Here is an 18,082-nt window from a genome sequence, read left to right on the forward strand (position 1 = left end):
TTAAAAATGAATAGTTAATATTTGAACCAAAGACCTCCATAGAATTCAGTAAATAGTTACACAATAGTTTATGGAAGCTTATTTGCACTACATATTTTAAAAAAAAGGTAGTTGTGACTTTTTATCACACAATTTTGACTTTTTTCCTGCAACTGTGAGTTTATAGCAAACAATTCAGATTTTTTTTTCCCCTCCACTCAGAATTGCAATATATAAACTCTGAGGAAAAAAGGAAAACAATTCTGAGGGGAAAAAAAGGTCAGAATTGCAAGGTGTAAACACGCAATTTGAGAAAAAAAGAGAGAAATAAACTATTTGAAATAAAGCTTATTTCTACCACAGATTAAAAAATGAAAAAGGTAATTGCACATTTTTTACTTTTTTCTTGCTATTGTGAGTTTATTTGTAAAATTCTGACTTTTTTCTTGCAATTCTGAGAAAAAGAATTGTGAGATATAAACTCGCAATTGCATGAAAAAGTCTGAATTGTGAGATATAGACTCGCAACTGAAAATAGAAAAAAATATTAGTCACCTTTTAGTAGTTAGGAAGGTGTAGCTACTAGTAACATAACAGACACTGGTTAGTTTTAAGGAATACATGTTAAAACAGCGTGTCATATTTGTATGAGCAGCAGGTAACCTAGTTTTTAAGCTTGTGAACTGCTCCGGGTCCATTTTTAAAGGACAATGTGGCGATGAGGAGGAGGTGCACAACTAAAATCAGAGCACATTTGCCTGGGAGGCGTGTATGACCGCGTACGCGTGGAGGCTGGACTAGGGAGGAGGTGATTTGTTGCATTTTGGGGACATTTGTGTGCTGCCTCCCATCCACAGGCCTATAATAATACATGCATATGAAATATCAGAGAAGTCATGCAATATCACTGTGCCTTATGGGTAACTCAGAATTCAATAATTAATGAAAAAAGCTTTTATTTTTCCATTAGAGAAGCTTTAAGCTTTTTGGGGACTGGATACACCAGCCCATTGCAATTGTAGTAATTTCATTAAAAAAAAGATTTTAGATCATGATACAGATCTAAATTGACTAATATATAAGTGGTTAGAGATCTCTAGAGTGGTTAGAGATACCTTTATCTCTTCGGTTTAGAGATAAAGGTAATTATTTACATTTATTTCTATATGCTACTTGTAATGCCAATTCTCAGCAGTGAGAGCCGGCAATGCTTATGTCTGCCTGTAGGTGGAAGCAAAGTGTTTGTAAAATTAGTGAAACAGCAAATATCAAATATTATTTGAACAATTTAGATACATAAAAATAAATAAAAACAAGATAACTTGTATTTAATTATTATACTGGCCCAATTTTACATTCCAAAGAAGACTGTGCCTGTTTAAAAAATTGTAAATTAAAATAAATTATTAAATTAATTAATTAATTAATTAAATAAATAAAATTAAGAAAGCAAATACATTTTAGAATACCGTCCCGTCTTCTTAATAAAATTCTCTTTGTGTACATTGTCCTTTTAATAGTCACTTCCACCCTCCAAAAAAACTGCATTAAGACCATATTACAAATATTAAACTATCTTTCTCTGGTGAGCAAATGTGTATATTATATCTATATATTGTAATATTCAAATTCTATTATAGGTACTAAAGCTAATAAAATATATTAAAAACGTTTGACTTGAAAGAATATAAAGGGTACTTTTAAAATATGCTGAAAATCACTAAAAGAAAATATAAAGTATAGTATTATTATATTATAGGAAAAAAATTATGTGCATTATTGGTATTAAAAATAAGAAAAAAAAAATAGATTAATTTTTATTTACTCAATTATTATGTTTATATATGTACATATTTGTATATGTGTGTGTTTTAATTAATAATAATTGCTTATTTAATTAATTGCAAAATTTGCTTATAAATGAGTGAATGAATGAATGAATAATAAAGAAATAAAAGAACACTCATCCCAATGTTTAATTGCTAATGCAAAATTACTAATGCAGTTTTACTTACTGTGTGCAATTGTTTTTCTTTTTCTCTCTTATTGTCTTCTTTAACTTTTAAATTGTTAATGCATCCAGGAGATTACAGACATTGTACAGAAAAGACAGTGGCCTATTGGCGAGAATATTGAAAAGGGGGCATCTGTAATAACTTGTCAGCTGACTTGGTAAAAAAAGGTCAACTCTTATCCAAAAGTAACATGGCACCATGCTGTGAGCAGTCTGCTGACCTTGAGGTGAATGTTCCTGGGAGATACAAACTGTAAACCCGAAAATAGCAATAAATGCATTTTTTTCTGAGATGCTCCCGCTTTTTTGGTTAATCATTATTTGTAACAAATCCTTCATGCTACTGTAAGTTCTGGTATAAATTTCATAACACACGTTACGCAATAGACACTCTTTCACATAGCAACGTGTTTATATATCTGTACAGTTGTCCTTAAATCAATAAACTGTCTTAGTCATACTGTAAGCATGCTCAACTTCTTAGAAACACCTCTCAGTTACAAAAATATTTGTCTGGATGTTTGCTAAATTGTAGACATATTCTAAGTAGGCATAAACCAGTTGACCTATCCAAACCCTCTTACAACCAAAGCCTCAATTCCAACCAATAGGCGATGAGCAAATCATCACCTCCCACCTGCCACTGTGCATTAGTGATGCTCAGTGCGATTCATTGACTCGAATCGGTTCTTTTGAACAGTTCATTTCAAACAACCGGTTCAAAATATCGATTCATCTATTCTTTATTTACCTCATAAATCATATTTATTTAAAACCTAAATATTAACCTATGTGCTACATTATTACGCAGTTTTCGGATTAAGTTGGTGAGTTAATTGAAAGTCTACAGATGTTTCGCGGTTTAACGAGTCACTTAACATGGAGAGTAGTATGACACAATCAAATTACGCGATATTTGAAATCATAAGTGTTTTAAGTTAGCAGATATGTGTATTTTAGGCTACAAATGCTGTCAAGTCGCTTGCATGAAAACAAGTGAAATCAGTGTAATACAAAAATAGCATCTGCTGATTAAAATTTTGCTTTAACTTGACAAATAATAAAATACTTTTTCGTGAGTTACATTCAGACTTTTCGTGTTATGAAGTGTCAATGTAAACGCTCTTATAGTTAGTTGTTGACTCGGATTCTATGCGTTTCGTGAACGAGTCGTTCAGACTGGACTGATTCATTGAGAAGAATCGACTCATAAGAGTGATTCATTCAGGTCTCGGACACCGCTATCGTTTATTATGGCTACGCGCTGAAACGCGTGGCTCGAAGGGAAACTTTCTATCGTCTGTTATCGGAGTCTATTTTATTTATTTCCGCCATGTCAGCGGGCATTATGCTTATTAACCTACACCGACTTTTGCACCGTTCTTTCGGTGCCAAGAGGCTGTTTTTAGCGAGTTTATACCACACTCAGCGGGGAGTCTATGGTTTCAGACCGAGAGAGATTCCGGAGAAAGACGCCGGGCTTCCGCAGATCTCCGCGCTTAACAGTAACCTGCCTCTAATATAGTCTGTATTGTTATAATGTTCATGTTTTAGAGACCCATAATATACGCTTTGGTAGCGTCTTACTTCTTAACGATGCATTCTTAAACCTGTAAAAACAATAGAGATGCAAAGCAAAACCTGCAATGCTGTAATATATGGAGTCTGATGTAAACAGATCACGGGCTGGCGAGACTGGTGGAGGCCTATCGAGCACATGGACACAAAGTGGCTAAAATTAACCCCTTACTCCCCCAAACTCCTGTGCTGGACAGCGTCCCGGAGATCGGCCTGTTGAATGGAGCCGTTCATGGAGTCCTCAACACCTCTGGTGAGTTTCTGCTTGTTTCCTGGTAACTTACATCATTTTTTTTTTATTGCAGAAAAAGGTAACATACAGATAAAAACACAAATATAAGCGAACAAGACAAAAGACAAAGTAAATAAATAAAAGCATAGCTCATATTCAATTTTAACAAATAAGGATATTACAAAATACCAGGGGGATTGAAGAGTGTATCATAGCATTTTAAACATTTCACAGACTTTTTGTTTTCTAACAGTCTTATTGAAGAGATATATAAAATTCAAAGTCAGAACAAAACAAATTTAACATAGGAGATGAATTAAGAAATTTTAACTTGCATCATTTTGAAGTTGGTCATAAAATACTTCTTACGTATGTTCAAAGGCGTTTGAAGTCTAGGGACGGTATGCATTTAGTAGAAAATGAAAGGCTTGGGCTATATTTCAAGAAATAATTTCCACATGTTCAATATGTATATTTGAATGTTTTATCTGTGCAATTTCTTGCCTCATACACACTCATTGCTCTATATTACTGTAAATACACTTTGTGTCTAAACTAAGAGATTAGTTCAAATTATTTTCTGTGACAATTTTAAGTTATCACAAGTACACTTAAAGAATATTTTAATAGTGTTGTGTATTCAAATTTAGTCTTTTTTTTGTCATATTTTCTAAAATGATAGTAATAATGTCTGATGAATTTGTATCTGCCATGCAATATCCTAATATAATGATGATGATATGGCATAATGGCAATTTAAATACAACAATATTTGTGACCGGTGCTGGCAAAATGAGTCAGAATGCGCACATTTTCAAAAATGAGTTTTTTATTTTCACATTCTCCATTAAAATACCTTTAAAGTGATATATGGATAAAAAATGACTGAGCTACAGCCGTTTGAAGGCAATAGAAGCAGCAGATCTGATTTTGAGAAGAATCGAGTTAAAGATTCCAAAGCAGAATCACCAAGCAACATTGCATATTTTCCTCCAGTTCTTTTCTTAATAATAATTACTATATTATTAATCACAATAAAGCTATTTTTATTTTATCTTTGTTATTAAAAACAAGAACAAAGATGCAAATAAACAGTATTTAATCAAGAGCAATGAGTGATTCCGTCTTTTCTTTTAATGTAACATTGAGACAGATCTATATTAAGACCTACTGTAATGCATGGATCAAATATAATGTTACACATCAGATTTTCCCCCAGCTATTAACTAAACGTTCATGTCAGTCATAACAGATTATGATGTGAATCTCGCCAATACATAGTTCGCAATAATGTACTTTATGCTTGCAGAAAGGCAAGTCTTATGCACTTATGCTTTGCAAATGTCAGTCAGCACGATCGTCATCAGCATGGGTTTGAAAATCATATTTCACTGGTTTGGACTCATGTCATCCAGAATTCGATATGAATATTAACAAAGCTGGAATGCTGCGCTTTGCAACAATAGACTTTACAACTTGTGGTGAGAAGCAGTAGCAGTCATCCAGAAGTGCACAGAGAAAAAGTTACTCCTCTCAGAAAACGTACAAATAAAGATAATTTTAGATGTTTAATTATTTGGAGCATTGGGATCGCTAGAAGAGGGCTTAATGAACTCATTTTTGTGAAAACCTCAAAACTGACATTTTTCACTTCTTTTGCCTGTAGCTCAAAATTAGCCCGTGCGACTTCCGACTCATTTCGCCAGAATGGGTCACATTTTTAAATCACACTCATTTAATTTGGCCCATTTTAGTTCCTTATATTTCTTCTTGTTTTTATTGCAGGATTGCAACATTTTGGGAAAGCCGAGGCGACTTCTGAAGAAGTGGTGGCCTATCTGGAGAGAACATACTGTGGGAGAATCTCAGTGGAAACCACTCAGCTCCAGAGCTTGCAGGAAAGAGAATGGTTTGCAGACCGATTTGAGGAACTCAAGAAAGAGGCGTTTTCGCCAGAGGAAAGGAGACAGCTGGCTAAACTGATGCTTGAATCACAGGTTTTGTCACTTTTATTTTGAATGCTTAATCAGGATGCCTGTTACAATTTGAATAGCATGTAAATCATTACACACTTGATTCCACTGGCATCAGCAAATGTACGACTCCTGTGTTCTCTTTTTAAAGGAATTTGACCACTTTTTAGCCACCAAGTTTGCCACTGTCAAACGATATGGAGGTGAGGGAGCAGAGAGCATGATGGGATTTTTCTACGAGCTGTTCCGCTCTTCGGCGTACAGTGGAGTGACAGACGTGGTCATGGGAATGCCTCACCGCGGACGTCTCAACCTGCTTACCGGACTACTGCAGTTCCCTCCAGAGGTTGATTCTTATTTCTTCTGGCTATATTGTCTGTATACTATAGATTGCAGACTGGATTCATTTACAGGTTAAAGCATGTCTAGACAGCCTGCTGCTGTAACATATTAAGTCAGATATATACAGTCTACACATAGGGAACACACTGAAAATTTGGGTATTAAATCCTGGAGATAAACAGTTTTAGTATATTTAAACAATATGTTTTTATATACTAAAGGTAGCATTTCAAGGTGCTTTTAATTTTTGGGTAAAATTTTTTTTCAAGTCATTAATTACTCACCCTCATGTCGTTACAAACCTGTAAGACCTTCGTTTATCTTCGGAACAAAAATTAAGATATTTTTGATGAAATCCGAGAGCTTTCTGACCCTCCATAGACAGCAACGCAACCGACACGTTCAAGGCCCCGAAAGGTAGTAAGGACATTGTTCAAATAGTCCATGTGACACCAGTGGGTCAACCTTAATTTTATGAAGCTATGACAATACTTTTTGTCCTTAAAGAAAACTAAAATAATGACTTTATTCATCAATTTCTTCTCTTCTGTGTCAGTCTTCAACATGCGTTCACAAGAGTTGTAGCTTCATAAAATTAAGGTTGAACCACTGATGTCACATGGACTATTTTAACGATGTCCTTTCTACCTTTCTGGACCTTGAACGTGTCAGTTAACTTGCGTTGCTGTCTATGCAGGGTTGAAAATCTTGAATTTCATCAGAAATATCTTAATTTGTGTTCCGAAGACGAACAAAGGTCTTGAGTTCAAGTCCTGACTCGCAATCCGTTGCCATCTCTCCACCCACGCTTTCCTGTCAATCTCTATGGTACTGTCTGCTAAAACGGCATGAAAAAAAAACAAAAGAATTTTCATTTTTGGGCGAACTATCCATTTAAGACAAAAAAAATAATACATAAAAGTAAACAGAACAACATGTACAACAGTAAATACAAAAAGGAATTGCTAATAAAAACTAAAGTAAAACTGTTTCTGAAATACAGTGGATATAAAAAGTCTACACACCCCTGTTAAAATGCCAGGTTTCTGTGATGTAAAAAATAGATGAGACCAAGATAAATCACTTAAGAACTTTTTCCCCCTTTAATGTAAACTATAACCTATAAACTGTGAGATCATGATAAATTCTCTTACCATGTTCCAAAGGGCATCTAAGACTGCTAAGTGCAAATACTTCTCTGATCTGATCCCTAAATAATAATATACCATTGACTCTGCTCTGCTTTAAATCCCCCTGTCAAACTCTTCCCTGAGCCCTCTGTCTTCCTTTGTGAGAGTTTTGGAAAGTTTTTCACAAACAAGGTTATGGCTATCAGATCTCAGATGTCTCATAGTGGTTATACTTTGTTTGATGCTCCTTTATACTCCTTCACATGGTCTGTGTTTGAGCCACTCAACTTGCACTCCTGTAAGGAAATTGTGGATCATCTCAAGCTTACATCATATCCACAAGATATAGTTCCTCCATTCTTTTCTTAAACAAATTATGAATGCAGTTGGCCCAAGTCTGTTATCAGTAATTAATAAATGCTTACAAACTGGTACTGTTCCAGTCTGCCTTAAGCAGGTAACTGTAACACCATATCTTAAAAAAATGAACCTCGATCCTACTTCTCTCTTCAATTTTCGGCCCATCTCAAATCTTCCTTTTATTTCAAAGATTATGGAGAAAGTTGTACTGGCTCAACTACAGTCTTTCTTGTCAGAAAACTCCATTAATGAACTCTTTCCCACATGCTTTTGGGAGACTTATAATGTGTTTTTGCTAAATTTAGCTGGGCTTGATGTTTTTCTTTCCACCCTACCCCATAGCCCAGACATATGAAGAATACGGGAGATTGTTGTCACATGTACTACACAGCTAGTACTTGCCAGAAATTCCTGCAGCTCCTTTAATGTTACTGTTGGCCTCTTGGCAGCCTCCCTGTTTTCTTCTCATCTTTTCATCAATTTTGGAGGGACATAGGAAATTATTTTACTTTCCTAAAAGATTTCAGTTTGTTTTTTTAATTTAGTTGTACAGGTTACAGAGGGAAAAGTTCTGAAATGATTTATCTTGGTCTCATTTTTTTTTACATCACAGAAACCTGGCATTTTAACAGGAGTGTGTAGATTTTTATATCCACTGTATGTACAAAAAATAAATAAATTCTACCCTAATGAAGTCACAATAATTACTCAGTGGCACATATCAATTTAAAATTCATGTAAATGTTATGCTGGTAAACTTATATGTTTGTAATGGACACATACTATATTAATGCAATGTAATATTTTCACTAATGATCTTAATTTGTTTATGACTCTTAAAGAGAGAGTTCACACAAAAGGTAAATTCTCTCATTATTTACTCACCCTCATTTTGTTCTTCTGTGGAACATAAAAGAAGATATCTTGAAGAATGTTGGTAGCCAAACAGTTTTGGTTACTATTGACTTCCATTATATGGACAAAAAACTCTGTGACATTTCTCAAAATATCTTCTTTTATGTTATAAAGAAAGCCCTAGAGGTTTGGAATGACGTGAGGGGGAGTAAATGTTAACAGAATTTACATTTTTGCTTGATTTTTCCCTTAAAATTGTGCACATCTTCGGTTTGGAATCGATTCCTTGTTTTTCTTCCTTGTCAGTCTTGTTTATGCCATCTTGGTTTAATTCCTCACCCAATGTTTCTTTTTAACATCTAATCCTCTGAGTCACAATCTCCACCTCCTCATTCTACATGAATAGACTCATTCTCCAAGAAATGACAGTTTATTTTGTAACGGCAGTTTTGGGAGAACATTATAATTGAGTCATTGCCTGCAGCCATTATTAAGCTTTTGTCGAACCGAATACTTTCTCTCTCTCTCTCAGCTCATGTTCCGTAAGATGAGGGGTCTCAGTGAGTTTCCAGAGAACTCTCCCTCTATTGGAGATGTGCTGTCGCATTTAACCTCCACGGTGGAGCTGGACTTTGGGGCGGGACACCCTCTCCTTGTCACTATGCTGCCTAATCCCTCCCACCTGGAGGCCATCAACCCCGTGACGCAAGGAAAGACTCGTGGCCGTCAGCAAGTCAAACAGGACGGCGATTACTCCACTGACCCTCATGCACAACCTGGAGACAAAGTCATCTGCCTGCAGGTCCTGAGCTGAGATGTTTCAATCAATTTTAGGATGTCTGCTTTAGTTTCCGGATTAGTAAATTCACTAGCTATAACATTATACACCATGCTAATATACTATATAGCAGTTGTGGTAATGTTCTAACTTAACAGTTCTTTATCTGTTATGTACAGGTTCACGGCGATGCTTCGTTTTCAGGCCAAGGCATAGTAACGGAGACCTTCACCCTGGCAAATCTCCCCCATTTTAGAGTAGGTGGAAGCATCCACCTCATCGTGAACAATCAAGTGGGCTACACCACTCCCTCAGAGAGGGGCCGATCATCGCTGTACTGTAGTGATGTTGGTATGCATTTGTCAGGGGTGTGACAGATTGATTCATTCATTCATTCCTTCCTTCTCACTCTACATAGATTTCCATATTTTCCAACCTGAGATGTATGACCTAAGATTGGCCTGTCATGGTTGTTTCTTAATTGTCTCGTTGCGGTTATTTAAACTTAATCCAATTATTTGAGATAACTGAAATAATTGTGCAGGTTACATTTCAATCACATTTTGCAATCCTGATAATAGGAAATTATATTGTGGTTATATTATAATATAAATTCACTCAACTATGGAAAATGTTACTGCACCTTGAAAGGTCTTCCTACAGTTTTAAATAATAGTTTGATAAAATAATTTAAAATTATTTTATTAAAAATAATGTATTATTAATATTGTCATTTTATTATTGTTTATTAAAATAAAAGTAGTAGTATTATTGTTATTATTAATAATAATACTAATGATATATTTTTATGATAGTACAGTAGTATTATTGCAATAATTATATTTCTTTAATTAAAAAAAATTATAAGTTATTATTATTAATTTTATTTTATTTATATGCGTTGTAAAAACATGATATAATTCAGCCATAATATTGCCATGAAAATAGCCACAGAAGCTGGAATGGCGTTAAACAAACAAACAATTTATATATGTTGTTGTTGTTATTATTATTTATAATGTAAATAATAAAATATAATTTTTATGTATGGTCATATTGAATGGGTTAGAAAAAACAGGCTTTTGTTTTTAGCTGATCACATAATATATATTTATTAAGTATAGGAATTGTTAGTTTTATATATATATATATATACAGTATATATATATATATATATTAATAGTTTTTGTATTTTGTTTTAATTTTAATTCTATAGTTTTAGTTAAAACATTTTATGTGGTTTAGCCATTTTATATTTTTAGCCATTTTAGGTATTTTTTTATTTCTATATAGTTTTATTATTATTTATTTTAATTTTATTTTCAGTTATTTTATTACATCAAATTAAACTAAATAAAAATTAGAAATGTCTACTTGGAAACTAGCTGAAGTAAACTAACAATTTGTTGCTGTTCAGGAAAAATGGTGGGTTGTGCAATAATCCATGTGAATGGTGATGACGCCGAGGAGGTCCTCAGGGCGACCCGGCTGGCTGTGGAATACCAGCGACGTTTCAGAAAAGACGTTATTGTAGACCTGCTTTGTTACCGCCAGTGGGGGCACAATGAGATGGATGAGCCCTTTTTCACAAACCCCACAATGTATAAAATTATTCGGTGGGTACCTCTACAAGACACGGTTTTGGAAATTCAAGTTTTTTTGTTTTTGTTTTTTTTTCCAAATTCATTTCATTTTCCTCTTTTCATTGTCATTCTAGGTCGAGAAAAAGTATCCCTGATTCATATGCCGACCAGCTCATCGCTGAGGGTCTGATGACAGAGGAAGAGCGTGGTCAGATCAAGACCACCTACTATGCTATGCTCAATGACCGGCTGAACAACATGACCCTCTACAGCCCTCCGCCCACCAACCTCCAGGGGCGCTGGGGAGACCTGGTGGAGCCCCAGAACAGAGTCTCGTTCTGGGACACAGGCGTAGTGCTGCCCCTGCTGCAGTTTGTAGGAGCCAAATCAGTAGACATACCTGAGGAGGTTCAATTGCACAGTCACCTGAGAAAGACACACGTGCAGGTATTGAAAGAACAGCTCGCTTGATCTTTGCCCCCATTTTGTGCTGTTTTATAGCATTTTGTGAAAAGAAAAGCAACATGACAGTTGAGAGGTTTAACTTTTATGCATGTAGTATGTAACAGTAGGAACATCTGTAACAGTATATTTACTACAGCCATCACTGATAATGTCTGTGAATTAGGCTTTTCAGAATTAGGTTTCTCTGTAAAGAATTGATGCAGTCTAGTTGATTTGAACAAGCTTAAATGTCTTGATTTGTCACAGGCACGGCTGCAGAAACTGCAAGAGGGCACAAAATTGGACTGGTCCACAGCAGAAGCCCTGGCGTTTGGCTCATTGCTGTGCCAGGGTAAATTGTTCTTCTCTCCTTCCTTGCACTGTTAAAATGAATATTAAAATAATGCTTTCAGTGTATCTGTATACAGATTTTCCCCTAATCATTGTTACTTTTAGGTTGTTCACTGGTTATTTTAAGAAAATAAAGTCTTAAAATAAGAGTTTAATGATAATATATAAGTCAGTACTTTTTTGGAAATGTACAGTTTCTACCTTTTTGAAACTTTTTAAATGAATTATACACTAAGTTTCAAAAGTCTGTGGTTGGTTTAAAAATGTAGCTCATGTGAACCAAGGCTGTATTTAATAAAAAAAATAAATAAATAAATATATATATATATATATATATATATATATATATATATATATATATATATATATATATATACTGAAAGATCATTGCAAAGCTGAATTTTCAGCATCATTATTCCAGTCTTCAGTGTCACATGACCCTCCAGAAATGAATCTAATATGCTTAAGAAACATTTCTTATAATTATCAGTGATAAAAACAGTTGTTCTGCTTAATATTTTGGTGGATGAATAAAAAGTTCAAAAGTTTATTTATTTGAAGTGGAACTCTTTTATAATGATGTAAAAGTCACTTTTATCCATTTAATGCATCCTTGTGGAATAATGTCTTTCAGAAAAAACATCCTACTGACTCTTTTGATCATGAGTGTACATAATATGTTAGCATCAAAAAGTTTTAAAAAACTATTTTTACATGTATTTAATGCAGGATTTAATATCCGTATCAGTGGTCAGGATGTTGGCCGGGGTACGTTCAGTCAGCGTCACGCTATGGTTGTGTGTCAGGAAACCAACGACATGTACATCCCCCTCAATCACATCAACTCTGAACAGAAAGGCCACTTGGAGGTGAGCCAAACCAGACACAGACACAACATGCCCAGTGTACTGCAAACATGAGTTATGCATTGCTGCAATCATTTATCACTTTTTTTATGTGTTTTTAACATTCAATTTTAGATTATGCTGTTTGGTTGATGGAATGTAATGTGATAGCTTTGTACTGTAACTCAGTACACCAGCTGCTCTTCATTCCTGAGCTGGGTGGTTTGCGGTTTCGATTCTTTAAGCCAGCTCATTTTACTGTAATTATGTTGTCTCTGTGTGTGTGTGTGTGTGTGTGTGTGTGTGTGTCCTTGCAGGTGTGCAACAGTGCTCTTTCTGAGGAAGCTGTTCTGGGGTTTGAGTATGGAATGAGCATTGCTCAGCCTAGACTGCTGCCCATCTGGGAGGCTCAGTTTGGAGATTTCTTCAATGGTGCCCAGATAATATTTGACACTTTCCTCTCTGGAGGTAAAAAAAATGCAATGAAATGCGAAGGATCACAGTATAATTTGCACAACCTTTGGTCAAATGGTTAAATGCATCTTTAGAGCCTAAATCCTGTTTTGTGGCAAAACATAAGGTGAGGCGAAATGGCTCCTGCAGAGTGGACTGGTCATCTTACTGCCACACGGATATGATGGAGCCGGACCAGAGCATTCGTCTTGCCGACTCGAGCGCTTCTTACAGGCGAGTTAATGCATGCTCTCTTACAGGAAAAGTACAGACTAAATCTTCCAACGTCACTAATAATCTTTATAATTGCATAATTACACTCTCTTCTTCCTGCAGCTCTGTGACAGTAAAGAGGAAGGTGTGGACGGTGACACGGTGAACATGGGAGTAGTCAATCCTACCCTACCAGCTCAATACTTCCACCTTTTGCGGAGACAAATGATTAGAAACTTCAGGAAGCCGCTGATTGTGGCCTCTCCGAAGACTCTGCTGCGCTTTTCTGTGCGTTTATAGATATGAATATCATTTATATGATTTTATTTGTGTGTGAAAAAACTGTTTTGTGTTGTTGTTTTAAGTCATATTCACCTCTTTTTGACACAAGGGGGCAGTGTCAAGCTTGGCTGATATGGGACCAGGAACTTCCTTTAAGCCTGTCATTGGTGATACTTCTGTAAACCCTGCAAGGTATCTTTATTCAGTCACTTTTTAAACACATTTTTGAAAGAAGTTTCTTAATCTCACCGTTTATTTGATGAAAAATTAAGTAATATTGTGAAATATTATTGCAATTTAAAATAACAATTTATTTTTTTATTTGAGCATATTGTAAAATTTAAATTATTCCTGTGATGCAAAGTTGAATTTTCAGCAACGTTACTCCAGTCTTCAGTGTCACATGATCCTTCAGAAATCATTCTAATATGCTGTTCAAGAAACATTTCTTATTATTGTGCTGCTAATAATACAGCATTTATTTAAAATATAAAGGTTTTGTAATAATGTAAAGGTCTTTATTGTCACTTTAACACATTTAATGCATCCTTCCTGAATAAAAGTGTTATTTTCTTTCAAAAAAACAAACATACTTTTGCTCTTGTATTGCAGTGTGCAGCGGATTCTGTTTTGCTCAGGTAAACATTACTATGCCTTGCTGAAACATAGAGAGACATTACCAGAGGCAGAAAAAAGCACAGCGCTGATCAGGGTGGAGGAACTGTGTCCTTTCCCAACGGAAGCCTTACAACAGGAGCTAAGTAAATACACAAACGCCAAAGGTGAGTTACTCATATACACACATTTTATTCATGGAACAGTCTAATCATTGTCTTAATTATATGTGTTTCTTTGGTTCAGTGGTAGTTGCTCTGTGAGGGGCCTTTGTAAGAAATTGTAACTGTGTTCCGAATGCAGAGGTGTTTTGAAAATTGTTGAAAATGTTCATAAACGACACACTACACAAAGCACCATGAAAAAGTAAATCCAAAATTATACACGTGTTTCCTTATTTAGTCAATTAGTTTAAAAAAGAATCTGATTAATAAACATAGTTTTACCTGATATTTGTTTATTATAAACTCAATAACATTCAAAAGTGTGGCATCAGTAAGATTACAAAATAATAAATAAATCTTATGCCCACAAAGGCTGCATTTATTTGATGTATTTCAAAAATGATGTTAAAGCTTTCAGTTTGGTATGCATTACAAACCAAACGATTCAGTTCATTGGACTAATCCTATTACATTTGGAAAATAAACAAGCTTAAAGTGTGTGAATTTTAATGTTCTCAGTGCCACTGTGCTCAACAAGGCAGGCCAAATGACGTAACAGGCAGCGTGCTGTCTTCCAGTGGCGTAACGTTAGCAGACGGGCACGCAGGGCACACGCTGCAAAAGGCCCCGTGATAACCTCCCCTTGCTGGGTTGCGTCAAAAGGCGATTATCTTGTATCGACGATAGCCAGAGATATTGTCAAAAACATCAATTGTTGGCCATTTTAAAATATTTGGCATTTCTAATTAATGTAGGCCTTACATTCTTATTTTTATTAGGCCTGTTATTATTATTGAAGTCACATGAAGTTACTTTTATTATTAAATTAAAATGACAATTAATTTGCCCTGCAATAATTACCAAATAATTGACTTGCTGTGAGGATAACAAAAGATTAGGCTCCTCAATTAAAATGTTTTAAAAAAAGGTATTTTAAAACGGGTATGTTATACAATGAATTATAGGCCTACAATTAAAACATTATCACTGCAGTCATCAATAAAAATCAATTAAATAAAAAGCTTTTATTTCAAACACCGACTTTCAAAAATAACCTGTTTAACATGAAATATGTTTCTTCTCATTTTTTTTCACTATGTAATATTATAAATATAAAGGGAATAAATTAGGGATGCACTATATTATCGGATTGAAATCGGAATCGGCCGATAATGGCTTTAAATGTAAATATCGGCATCAGTCCGATATGAAGAATTATGCCGATATGTCTTGCTGATAAGAGGAATACGTTAACTCACATGTGCTCGGGGTGTGCTAGTGATTAGATCACGTCAGCAGTGTGGCTCATTCTTGAAGCAAAGTTTTGTCTGAATGACGATTAGATTCACTGTTTTGGATCGCTGCATTTAATCTGTGAAAGCATGTACAGAATGAGGTGTTCGGTGTGTGATGCACTATATAATACTGAACTTTGATTTCAGTGATTTGGACTCTGCACCCTGTTGCACTTTACGTTTGCTTTAAAAAAGGATTTCATACGAATTTGGATTTCATTTGGTTTAATAAAATATTCTTAAGTAAAATTGTTGATTTTTTTATTTTTTTGTGTGTGTGTGGGAAATTAATCGTTTAGATTAATCGATAAATTAGTCGATAGATTAATCGAAATAAAAATAGTCTTTAGTGGCAGCCCTAAACATTTCGACTGTGTTTCTGATCAAATAAAGCAGTAATTCATGTCACAAAATAATGAGTATGTTTTGATTTAAAGGTCAGAAGCTATAGCTTACATGAAAAAAAGACACATGACACTTATACATTTAAATGGGGGGTGCAGTGATTGAGATATATATATATATATATATATATATATATATATATATATGTGTGTTTATTTATAGTTATTTTCAAAGATTCAATGTACTGTCAAAAAATCTTCCATTGTTTACTTAATTCTAACAAATAAGTCCTTGTTAAAAACTAACCAAAATGAATGCATTTCTGCACATGGAGAGACTTATTATTATCATTCTCATGAGAGACTCATTATCGAAGGCGATTCATCTGTGGTAATGAACGTGATATTGTGTAGCTTGTCAGTGATCTACGGCTCGGTGTATTAAATGCCGCTCCATTTGAAAGCAGGTGATGGAGATTTACTACTAATCACGGAACCGGCTTTACTTGACGCATGATCATCGCGTTCTATATATCGCCCAGCTCTAATTGGAAACAAATGTATTTAATGTTTTATTAGATCACATTATATATTTCCCTTTTCCATTACAGAGTTCATCTGGAGTCAAGAGGAGCCACAGAACATGGGCTGCTGGTCATTTGTATCACCGAGATTTGAAAAACAGTTAGCCTGCAAGGTCAGGTTCACCACTTCACGTTAATAGAGGGCCTCTTAACAAATGCCTTGATCGTCTCTTAGCTTAAAATCGCGAAATTTGTCAAATTAACACTGATTTATTGCAAAATGATTGATGTTGATCTTGTCATTTGTTTCTTCAGTTGAGATTGGTTAGCAGACCAGCATTACCCGCTCCTGCTGTGGGCATCGGTACTCTCCACCATCAGCAGCATGAAGCCATTCTGACCACGTCTTTCTCCTGAAACCACACAACCTTCAACTTCAAGAAATTATCGTCTTATTGTAGCAAACAAGCTATGACTGGTACACTGACAACAAACGCCAAGCTCTGTAGCCTGAGTGCTAAACAGAGGCATATTGCAGGTTTGACGGTTTAATGATTAGGTACAAGGGAATATCTGTTGACTGATGATTTCTTCACTGTCTGACATCTAAATCAGTTTATCAATACACCTATTGAAAGTAGCATAATTGATATTTCAGAAGTAATATTTGGCAGAAATATTTTTTTTATTGTATAGAAGACTGAATGGAGGAAAAGAAGAGAATATAAATAATTATCGTTGCGGCGATGAGATGAATGTTGTGACGTGAACTGGTAGTGGCTCACGATCAAATCGTCGGTGCATTAAATGTGTGCATGTGAATTAAGGGGTGCTTGGAAATCAACTTTTTCCAGATGAATGTAGAATCAGAGGGAAATAAATAAGAATCGATTGTTACGTGTTTACAAAGTGAAAGTATTAATTGAAAAATAATACCTGTCAAAAATCTCACAGAGCTGAAAACAACGAGATCGAGTTTTGTACGCAAAGTTGCCATTTGATAACTAGATTGTTGCTGTGAATGCTTATATGATAAACCCATCCAAATCCAATTTATAATGTTGAATTATATGAATTGGTTTCAGTAGTCACAGTGTTGTGTGTATGTAACTGAATTTGTACTTGAATACTTATTCTGGAGATAAAACTTATAAATAAATAAAAAATGAGAAAATTATCATTTATAATTAACATATTCATCATGCAATGATATTAATAATTTAACCTGTTTGTTTAATACATTCATTCTCAAGCAATTAAAATTATTGACAATTAGAAAGATTTAATTATTGACAACAAAATAAAAATTAGTGTATTCTGAAAAACTTCAGTGTTTCCTTTAGAAATGAATGGAAAATGATAGCCAAGAAAAGTTCATTCATAAAAAGCAAAAGGTGATTTTAGTATTTTAACAGCATTACTGTGTTTTGGAATATTAGGCTGTTAACATTAAGTCAAGACAGGCAAAGCATTTTATTCATGCACTGGTCAGTTATGAGATTTTGAGCTTTTTTGCTTCCATAACGTCTTTTTTCTGAAGAAAGAAGAAAACATCCAAAAAAAAAAAAATTTAAGTGTTAATTTGATATATTTTTTCTATTTCTATCATTAACGTTTTTTTTTCCTTTGACATTTGAGAATTTTTCTGCCCCAAAATGTCCACTCAAGCAGCACTTACCCCAAAATTTCTAATTTTATTCAACTGATTTACATAACATTTTATTTTTT

General features: G+C 34.6%; 1 protein-coding gene across 1 annotated transcript; it reads left to right on the plus strand.

Annotated features, from left to right (window-relative positions):
* Positions 1–3,216: 3,216 nt before the first annotated feature.
* Positions 3,217–17,910, plus strand: LOC306866327 (2-oxoadipate dehydrogenase complex component E1-like). Its single transcript, XM_079411442.1, has 17 exons — positions 3,217–3,498; positions 3,672–3,824; positions 5,589–5,800; positions 5,928–6,122; positions 8,996–9,265; positions 9,421–9,592; positions 10,659–10,857; positions 10,959–11,271; positions 11,536–11,620; positions 12,349–12,488; positions 12,782–12,932; positions 13,045–13,151; positions 13,254–13,418; positions 13,522–13,604; positions 14,025–14,194; positions 16,442–16,527; positions 16,670–17,910. The coding sequence occupies exons 1-17, from the start codon at positions 3,327–3,329 to the stop codon at positions 16,769–16,771; spliced, it is 2,775 nt and encodes a 924-aa protein (XP_079267568.1). The 5' UTR covers positions 3,217–3,326; the 3' UTR covers positions 16,772–17,910.
* The last annotated feature ends 172 nt before the right edge of the window (positions 17,911–18,082 follow it).

Source organism: Barbus barbus, assembly GCF_936440315.1.
Source record: "Barbus barbus genome assembly, chromosome: 48".
NCBI classification, from domain to species: Eukaryota; Metazoa; Chordata; class Actinopteri; order Cypriniformes; family Cyprinidae; genus Barbus; species Barbus barbus.

Excerpts from the sequence above, each read along its gene's own strand:
- LOC306866327 (XM_079411442.1), top strand. The coding sequence starts at position 3,327 with ATGTCAGCGGGCATTATGCTTATTAACCTACACCGACTTTTGCACCGT. Across the intron at positions 5,801-5,927 it reads AACTGATGCTTGAATCACAG|GAATTTGACCACTTTTTAGC; the intron begins GTTTTGTCACTT and ends CTCTTTTTAAAG. Across the intron at positions 14,195-16,441 it reads TAAATACACAAACGCCAAAG|AGTTCATCTGGAGTCAAGAG; the intron begins GTGAGTTACTCA and ends TTTCCATTACAG.